The sequence below is a fragment of the Neolamprologus brichardi genome, chromosome 12 (assembly GCF_056152115.1).
Source record: "Neolamprologus brichardi isolate AB-2024 chromosome 12, ASM5615211v1, whole genome shotgun sequence".
NCBI classification, from domain to species: Eukaryota; Metazoa; Chordata; class Actinopteri; order Cichliformes; family Cichlidae; genus Neolamprologus; species Neolamprologus brichardi.
The window spans coordinates 36948056-36958019 of NC_142115.1; the positions used below are offsets into that span (position 1 = coordinate 36948056).

The window sequence follows — 9964 nt, forward strand, 5'->3', positions numbered from 1 at the left end:
AGAATCCATTTCGTCCAAAGCTCAAACGAGGCAGTGGCGGAGGAGCTCAGAGTGGCGGAGTTTGAAATATTACTCTTTCTGGGTCACAAAATAAACTTTAAAGATATTTTCATGCGAGAATGTTTCTGTGTAAACTTCAAATATCTGCTCTTTTTATCAAGACATCACATATTTGCATAAGTGCTCTGACGTGTTCAGAGGTGCGTACTTGTGCGTACTTGCGTTCTCGTGTACTTGTGATACGTCATCAGTCGGAGACCAAGTACTGTTCCAATTCAAAGTACGCATCAAGCCGAGAACGCGAAAAAGTCCCGGATGTGTTCTCGCTCCATCTGTTTTATTTATTTATGCATCTTTGGTGACGTGTGTGGACTTGGTACAGCTAAATATCCCAGAATGCATTTCGTCCAAAACTCAAACGCGACAATGGCGGACGAGCGCGGCTAAAAACTTTTAAATATTACTCTTTCTGGGTCACAAAATAAACTTTTAAGTTATTTTCAAGCGAGAATGTAAATATTTAAATATTTGTTCAGTTCTCTTCCAAACCCCAGCAGCTGTCTATTGTAATTTTTGAGTGTCCACTAAAATAAAAATAAAAGCGTTCAAACATCTTACCTGCTTGTTTTTATTAAGGCATACATGTGCACTATTTTTATTAATAGAGATTTTGCGACTGAGGTTAAACGTGATGAATAAGTCACTTAGATCACGTCTAAATGTTAATGTTTGGTTTATTTCAGTGTTTTATTTGTTCCTGAGTAAGCTTCATAACATATTACTCACAGTTAAATTAAGAGGGGACGGCAGTAAAAACTCCAGACCTGTGACATCATCAAGTACGCTGGTGTTCCAATTGTACAAATTGCGAGTCCGTGCTCGCGTTCTCGGCGATTCGCCGAGACTCGCGTACTTGAGAATTGAGAAAGGGCCCGAGTTAACGATAAAAACCCTGAAAACCATCAATTTCACACCCGAGCCTTAACTCTCGCGGCCCGGTACCAAAGGACTCGGGGGTTGGGGACCGCTGCATAATGACCAACAGGGGGCGACTCCACTGGCTGCGGAAAGACCAGCTGCTCTTTGACCTCATGAACCCTCCTGGGTTTTAAAAGCTAATTTTTAGCATTACTGAATACAACATGATGTCATGTAGGAGAATAATGCAGAGTATTCATCAGGATGGAAGTTGCTACTAATATACATGAGCAGCATCTCGTGATTTCACAGTCAGCCCAACATGTTTATTACATGTTTAATGCAGCAGCTACAACTATGACTTTACACCGTCTGTGTTGTTAGTCAGCAAAACTATGTGTGAACGCACAAAAACAACCTGAAGCCACATCTAAGTTTAAAAGTAGGAGCCAGATCGTCCTCACAATGCAGATATGTCCACATCACGAAGGTCCCCAAGAAGGTGAGTAAACATACCCACACACATATTTGTTTTCATATCTTAGTGAGGACATTTCATTGACATGCTTTCCCTGGCTGCTCAGCCGAAACCCAACACAACCTCACCCTAACCCTGACACTAAAACCACATTTTGAGTCTCAAAAATGCCTCAAACTCGTGAATGTTGGTCCCCACAAGCAGAGATGGGCAGTAACACGTTACTTGTAACGCGTTACTGTAATCTGATTACTTTTTTCAAGTAACGAGTAATGTAAGGGATTACTATCGCAAAAACGGTAATTAGATTACCGTTACTTTCCCGTAGGAACGCTGCGTTACTGCGTTACTAAAACCGTGATTTTTTGCGAGAATGTCTCATGACAGTGACGTAAGCGAGTGCGACGTTCGTGACAACAGCTGTGTGCAGATCAACAATGGATCATATATCGAGTGCAGAGAGAGTATGAGCGTGCAGCGTTTAAAGCGTGGAAGTACTGACCTTACTTTGAGTTTGATTCCATAAAAAGTGACAAAAACATTAGTGTCCGTTGTGCGTGGGAAGAAAACTTCTTTTTACAGCGAAACAAACCCCTAAACTTCCGAACAAGCACCGAGTAGCTACGACGTAATGGGAAACTCACAGAGAAACTCGCGGATTCTTCCACTGACCGCTGCACACCTGCACCAGGGTAACCCTCCGCCTACCCCACTCCTGCTTTACAGGTGAAAATAGAGCAACAGGACCGCTAGTCTTTGACTTTATTTATTTTCTGCTGTGTTTTACTTGCATCTATTTGAAAGACTGAGTGTAAACACACAAAATATTTTATTTTATGTGCTGGAATGTGCAGAAAATAGGTTTAAATGTTAAACTAATTTCTTCCAGTCAGAGAATGTTGCAGATAATTAAATTTTTGCTTGATGCATAAAGTTAAAAGATTAAAACGAATAAAACAAGTTTTAAAAAGAGACTTTTCCATTTGATTACATTTTGTATGATGATTATGTAGAAAAAGTAGAATTGGGCTGAAAGATCTATCACTTTATCACCTATTCAGGTTGTAAATCGTGTTTTTAAAAAGTAACTAAGTAATTAATTACTTTTGAAAATAAGTAATCAGTAAAGTAATGGGATTACTTTTTTGGGGAAGTAATCGGTAATTAGTTACTGATTACTTTTTTCAAGTAACTTGACCAACACTGCCCACAAGTATAGTAACATGCAGGTTTTCTGTCCTCACAAAGATGTCTTAACATGTACACACACACACACACACACACAGAGTGAAAGACAAAGTGCAACCACAGGCTACTTAAAGTGATGTAAGTCGTCATCGGTGACACAAAATGTCATCGTCTGGCCAAATCCAGTTACAGCAGCAACGAGGAAGCTGTTTAAGACGATCACACGCCCACAGTCTCTGCTTTACGTGAGACGTCTCAGCAGGCTTAAAGACGAGAAAAGGAAAAATGCTTCTTTTTATCAGGCGACTGGTTCAGCTGCAGATTCACGTCGATGAAACGTCCGTGCCAGAAACAAGAGATTAGTGACTTTTTTTAACCTCCTGTCTTGTTCATTATTGCACGGATCAGTGTTCTGCTGCTCATGTGAAACCCGTGTTTGGAGCTTCCTTTCAACACACACACTCACACACACTCACACTCACACACACGCTGAGAGGCTGTAAGTGGAAAGGAATGAGTGGAGAAATGCATCATGAACGGCTGAGATGATGCTGCTCGCAGATTTATGAGCCGAGATCGTGTTTCAGCCCCTGAAGAGCATATTTAGTCTACGTCCACTCTGTCACATCCACACCTCGTTTATGTGGTTTACTTGTGAAATTTGTCTTTGTGCAAAACTCGAGTGATAAAAACATTCCTGGGATTTTCTTTTCCTTCGTTTTTCACTGAGGCTTTGCAGCAGTGATGGGATAGTGTCCGCTACATTCATCTGAAACAGATTTTAGTTGTTGCAGAGTTACTGTAAAAACTTGCAAACGACTAAAGTGCAAAGGTCAAGGAAACAGGTTTTTAACCACGTTATGGAAAAGTACGGTTAAAATGTCTGCAGGACGCCTGTAAATCTAGTTCCTTTTATTAAAGACGCCCTGATTATAGTTGAGCAACAGCTCGTCTGGATTTATGCTTTTAATGGGCACGAAACAAACGACATGTTACAAAATGAAGTATTAAGTCCAAATATTAAATTATTAATTGTGCAACATGAAAGAAACGATTAAAAACATTAGAGTTGTGTGTGTTTTTCTTATAATCCATCAGAAGTTCTTGTGTTTCTGTCCGGCTGCAGGCGTGGATCGCTCGGTGCAGACTAACTCCTGACATAAACAAAGCCGCTCGCACTTCCAGGCGTCACAACTCGAGCACGAAATGACATCGGACACTTTTTATGGAAGTTCAGTCTTATAAAGTTTATTGACGTGAGGGAAACATCGACATCGTGTTTAAATACTCGACACAAATAAAGTTATTCAAACATGCGTGTGTGAAATATTCGACACTGTACAGAAATATCACACCGTCTGTTTTGCGATGCAGTGCTCGTGTTTACATTTGACCCAAAAACCACAGCTGAAGCTGATCTCTGCTGAGACGTGTTTGTAGTGCAACAAAGGACACCTCGTGGATTTTAGTGGAATGCTCGACTTATGGCGGGCGTGGGCCGTTTCAGGATGGCCTCCACGGAGAAGGACAGGGACTCGCTGGGCGCCGTCTTGGTCCCTACAGGCTTGGACAGGAAGTCTTTGGCGTACCTGTCTGTGAGTTTTACCGCCTGAAAGTCTTTGGCGGCGCTCTCCCTGTACTTGCGCGCCGCCTCCTCTAACAGCTCCTTGCAGTACGGCGCTCTGAGCTCCGGCCCGCCGCTGGCTTTTTCACTCAGCGAGTGCTGGATGAGGGAGTGGAAGGAGTTGAGTTTCATGGAAGGCTTAGCGTTGTCCTTGCTCAGCTTGTTGAGGACTTGGCTGGAGTTCTGGGAATGCGGGCGGTTGGGGAAAGATTGTCCAAAGCTCCTCTTAGGAGGAGAGAAGGCCGAGCACTCCCTCTGCTCCCCCTGGGTGACGGCAGGTTTGGGGTCGGGCCTCTGAGGGTCTGATAAGTCCTGCAGAGCGGCGGCTCGGGATCCCTCCAGTTTAGCGGCGAGCAGCGCGGCCTCCTGCTCTGGCGGCTGACTCTCAGCGGGCATCGCTTTGGGCTCCCACACAGCACCGGGCTTCATGTTCTGCACCGCCGTGGCGTTGAACAGGCACTGCTGGTACAGAAGAGCGTCTCCCAGGTTGGCTGCGCCGCGGGGCCACATCACGAAGCCGCCTCGCGACGGCTGCAGCGGGTAATGGCGGTAGGTGGTCGCCACGCTGACGTTGGAGGAGATGAGCTCGACGTTCCCAGGCGTCGAGGGGTACTGCACGCCCAGATCCAGGCAGTTAGGGGCGAGGAAGCCGCACAGCTCTTTGGGCTGCGGCTCGACCGGCGCTGCCGGCGAGTAGGCCGTCTTGTAGGCGTTGTACTCAGACGAGTGGTGGACCAAGCCGTTGGGAAAGAGGAGCGAGCCTGGAGCGCCCTGGTTGTTCTCCAGCAGCTCTCGTTCTTTGTACTCCCGCTCCAGCATGATGCTTTCCAGCTCCTTGTCTGCAAAAGCCCGTCTCTTCCTCATGCGGTCGCTCAGCGGCGGGGGAAGAGACGGGTTGGCTGCCAGGAATGGATCCGACTGCACCGGGCGATATCCTGTCATCGAAAAACAAACGTTCAACTTTTATGACATCGACATCGACACCCAACACAGATAATAATCTAATTACATTTATACTTAGTAAAGCTGCTAAACGAGTTAGCGTAGCACGTGCCGACGTTTTACTGCTTACAGCTGTTAGCACGTCCTTATCGCCCCTTTGGTGTTAAAGGAAAAAGAAATGTAAGCCCCGCTTCGAGCGACGGAGGCAGAAGTTTTTCTTTTTGTCTGAGCCGTACCTTCCAGGATGCTTTTGGCGAGCATGGTGGACGGTCGGATGTGTCGCTGATATATCGTCCTCCTCTCTGCAGGAATCGGTTTCCCGGATACGCCTTTCTTATCCTGGGAAATTAGAGAAACAAAAGAGAAATATTTAAAAGACGCTGACAGAGTGTTCACCTTAATCCTTGTTAAAATAACTGATTTTTCACAGCTCAGGTCCACGTCACCTGTGTGTTTGGATAATAAAAACCAGCCTTAACAATAATCCAGCAGCGACACACATCTCTCCTGTTATTACCTTAAAAAGGCCTCAAAACTGCCCTGAACTGGACGGAGACGCAGGACTAACAAATCCAACATTTAACACATTTAGTTTTTGTGCAGTAACAGAAATGAGAGAAAGTGTTTGTTAAAGATATGAACCAGGATATTTAACAGCAGCTCAGCTTCATCTGGTCTCATCTTTAAAATGCTGTTTTGCTCTTTTACAGAAATATGTGCAGATTCTTCACACACACACGAAACAGCTGTGATTTTGTGTTTTTATTCTAATTCTCTTCCTGAGCCTTTATTTGGGGAAAACTAAATATTCCTCGTTTGCTGAATGAACCTGAAAACCTCCAACGGCTCCTCGGATGTGCTTTTATACTCGTGTTTGTTCAGTGAAGCTAACAAAGCGATAACGTGCACGCTGAGCCTCGGCTTTACTCTGATCAGCTGCAAGCCCGAACACAGAGCCTTTAAAATAACACTGACGGCGCTTCTGAAGGCTTCAGGTTCTTAGAAAAACTTTGGAAAAATCAGCGATTTTCTTTTTCTTCCACTGTAGCAGAAAGGACGGTGTGCAGATGTGAAGAAGTTATCACAAACAACACGGAGAAGCGCTCAACTTCTCAACTGTCCCACAGACGAAAGCAGAAACAGCAACAAAAGAAGGACTTCAGCGTTTCTGTGCATGCTGGTCACGTGTGACACGACAGAAGCTGCGACCACAGAAGCAACGCCTGATTCACTAACGCTGAGGACGGGGTCAAAGGCCACAGGTCACTGTAGCGGCTCCAAGTAGAAGATAAATATGTTGAGCTGCTCCTGATCATCTGAACTTCCCGAGCTGCAGGGCAGCAGGGATCCAGGCTTCCAAGCGAGCAGCTGATGACACACGTGAGTCCTTCCTGTGTGATTAGCGCACCTCCACCACACACCACCCTCAGTCTCACCTCTGTGGCCTGCTGCCTCCTCAGGGCCACCTGCGCCGCCATCACCCGCTGCCGCTCCACCACCAGCAGGCAGTTGGCGCACTGGCAGTCCCTCCAGCGGCAGAAGCGCTTGTGGCCCTTCAGGCAGGACACCACGCCGTGGTTGCGGCAGCGGGCGCACTTCGGCGTGCGGCTCAGTTTCCTCTGGTCACCCGCGCACATGGGGCCCGCCCTGTCGCGGCTCTTGGTGCCGGGGCAGTCGTCCTCTGAGGCGGCGTGGCCGAGCCGCGGAGAGGCGGGGCGCTCGGAGGAGTCGGCCAGCTCTTCGCTCTCCGTCTCCAGGCTCTCCACGTCGATCTCCAGCTCGCAGCCGGAGTTCTCTGACATGTCTGCTGGATTTGAAGCCAGTTTGTACCTGGAGACGAATATGACTGATTAGATTATGATCAGGTGAGAAAAACTGGCACTTAAAATATGTAAACATCACCAGTTTGTCAGAGTTTACACACCAAACATTTCCTCATCTGGACAGTTTTATGAATTATCCCAAACTTTCATTTCTTATTTAAAAATAATAAAATAAAAATATTTTTAGTCTAATAAGTAGATTATCTACAAGAATAAAAAGATAATAAATCTGTTGTTCGTTTTTTTTTTTATTTAAAACAGCTTTTAGTTTTTCAGAACATTTATTTTTATTTACAGCTGTGAAATATTTAACACGACAGTTTGTAATCAGAGAAAGTGAGGCCTTAATAAAACCAGAACTAGTAAAACTCCAACAGTCTGGTCTCAGAGCAGTTTGTCACATAACCCGGGATATCTGTGTGACACCGGCTCACACAGTTTAATTAAACCGGTTTAATTCATCTGCGTCTGAGCGACTGAGCCGAGAAACACTTTTAAAGAACGGAATTAGTTTTACCTCCAGGAGTCCAGCAGGGCGGGAAACGTCGTTAACACCGTGATGAACGCCACACACACACACTCACACACTCACGGTCCAGACTCGAGCTTGTAATTAGCCGCTAATTGCGCGGATAAACGCAGAGGGCACCGGGGACGCGTCCAACTTTCCTCTGACTCGGACACAAGGAGCCACACCGCTATGAACCGAAGCAGGCTGCCCTCTGATTGGCTCGTTTACAAACACGCAAAGAGCCAATAGGAGCAGGAGCAGTTATGCAGGGGGCGGGCCGAGCACCGGCCGCGAGCACCGAGCGCCCTGCGGTGACTTCAGGAGGTCACTGTCCAGGAACGACAGGCCGAAAGGGGGAAGATGTTAAAAAGAGAAAGTGGTCCAGGACACCAGCGCGACAGTTTATCTGTCTGCGTTTGATTTCAGCTTTATGTGAGACACGGAGCACTGCTTTAGGCCCGACTCACCGTCCTCTGCGCGTCATCGAGCTTTTTAGTTTTCAGCTGAAAAAACGAACAAACAGAATTTTCCAAAACTGTAACTTTCAGTCAGCAAATGAGGAAAACTGTCATTTATTGATGAGTAAGAATTTAAAAAGAGAAGAATAATTTTATACAGATTGAACCTGGTGGATTCACTTCCTGACGTCATTAATCTGTAGGCATTAGCTGCTGGCCTCTGCCCAGAGACGGGGGGGGGGGGGGTGATACAGGTGTCCTGCAGGTTGTTACAGTCCGTGCAGCTGGCGCAGATAACCGGGGAAGATTACCGTGTTGTCACAACAATCACACCTGAGAGAAAAACCCACCGTGTCAGCGTGAAGAGGAGCCCCACACAAAACAGCCGCGGGAGGCCCGAATGTGCCTCAGACCAGCAGACGCGTTATAGAATATCTGAATATTATATTAATAAATCTGATTGTTATAAAAGCAGTTATTCGCTGCTTTTATTTTGGAAATCCATCCTCATAATTCTCCTTTAACGCTATAAACGGACTGAGATGAAGTCTGAGTGCTCTCTGTGGTCCTCAGTGTCTTTTTCACCCGTGACACTAATGACTGAATGTGGGACTCGCACGCGTGCATCTTTGACTGCTGATTGAGAGTCAGCCTCACAAAGACAAAAACACGGACACGTAACATTTATTCATTGTCAACCGACTGTGGGACAAAGCACGCGCGCACAGGCCTCCACAGTGAACGGCAGCGCGGACTGCTGCGAGTTAATGTCACGCATGTGCTGCATTGAGAAAGAAGGCCGTGGGACTCTGTCCTGCGGGATTTTTTCAAACTAAAAATGTCCACATATTTTTAATTTACTGTCACTCTGCGCATGCGTAATATTAAAAAGAGATTTTCTTAAATTACATTTTTATCTGTTTATAATTCTCATTAAGATAATATAATAATTCAATTAATATGATTTTTCTCCGGTGCAAATTTAAATATAGTCACAGACTTTTATTAGCTCTTTATTTTTCGTGACGAGTTCAGATCGTTATTTCTTATTTTCAGGAGGACCTGGTCTCCGTTTCCCCCCCGGACGGTCCCGCTTTGTGCTTTTCTGGCACGCGGACTCACGGTGAGCCGGTGTTGTGCCAAAAAGTGATCGCCTGGCAAAAACTGATGTCCAGTGTTTCCGTGTATTTTTTATGTGTAATATCTTTACGTGTGTTGGTAAACAGACTTCGGTGAACAGCGTTTACAAAGTGTTCATATATAGAATTAAAAATTATCTGTTTTTTCAAGTGTCTTTACAACTCTGTGTTATTGTACTGACATTATAACCAACCCGCTCCTTTATCCGCACCTAAAATATTTTTACTGAACTATCGTCATATTTCCTCTTGGCCAACTTACTCTTAAAAATACATTTTTAATGTTAATGAGTTTTTTTAACTGCATAAATAAATGTTATATAAACGTCGCTGCCAAAAACTGATCGCGGCTTCTACCTTGTTACACGAATGTTGTTTGTGGCTCACTATGACTTTGTGTCATCCATGAGGGAAGCATTTGACATGTTTCACATATTATAGCTCAAAAAGTTACTTATAGCAGTTTAAATACGAGCAATCAGTTTTTGGCAAATACCGGAAATCGCTTTTTGGCAGACAATCCGTTTTTGGCGCAACAAAAAGTGCCAAAAAGTGTCCGCAGGTGGAGCTTTATTTGCTTCTCCGTCTTAATTTACTGCGGAGGTTACGAGCAGCCCACCCGCGGCTGCTGCTTCCACACCGGGAATGCTTTGATCCGCAGGGCCGGACAGGCGGGTCCGCGCAGAGCCGGACCCTCCAGGTGAAATGTGGACGTCACGGAGGTCTTTCAATGACTTTTCAGAGAGGGGTTATTTTTGAACTCCTTGAAGGGATTATATGGATCCGTGAAATAGTTGGAGGCTTTGAGGAGTTAATCTAAGAGATGTTTGGTGAATTTCCAAGGCCAAGGAATTTCCAGGTTTTAGCTGAACTCCGCATAAGG

At 45.4% G+C, this 9964-nt stretch overlaps 1 protein-coding gene across 1 annotated transcript; it reads right to left on the reverse strand.

Annotated features, from left to right (window-relative positions):
* Nucleotides 1–3821: 3821 nt before the first annotated feature.
* dmrt2a (doublesex and mab-3 related transcription factor 2a) lies at nucleotides 3822–7630 on the reverse strand. Its single transcript, XM_087848799.1, has 4 exons — nucleotides 7491–7630; nucleotides 6587–6980; nucleotides 5387–5489; nucleotides 3822–5143 (listed from the first exon to the last, which is right to left on the reverse strand). The coding sequence occupies exons 2-4, from the start codon at nucleotides 6950–6952 to the stop codon at nucleotides 4050–4052; spliced, it is 1563 nt and encodes a 520-aa protein (XP_087704925.1). The 5' UTR covers nucleotides 6953–6980; nucleotides 7491–7630; the 3' UTR covers nucleotides 3822–4049.
* Nucleotides 7631–9964: the final 2334 nt, after the last annotated feature.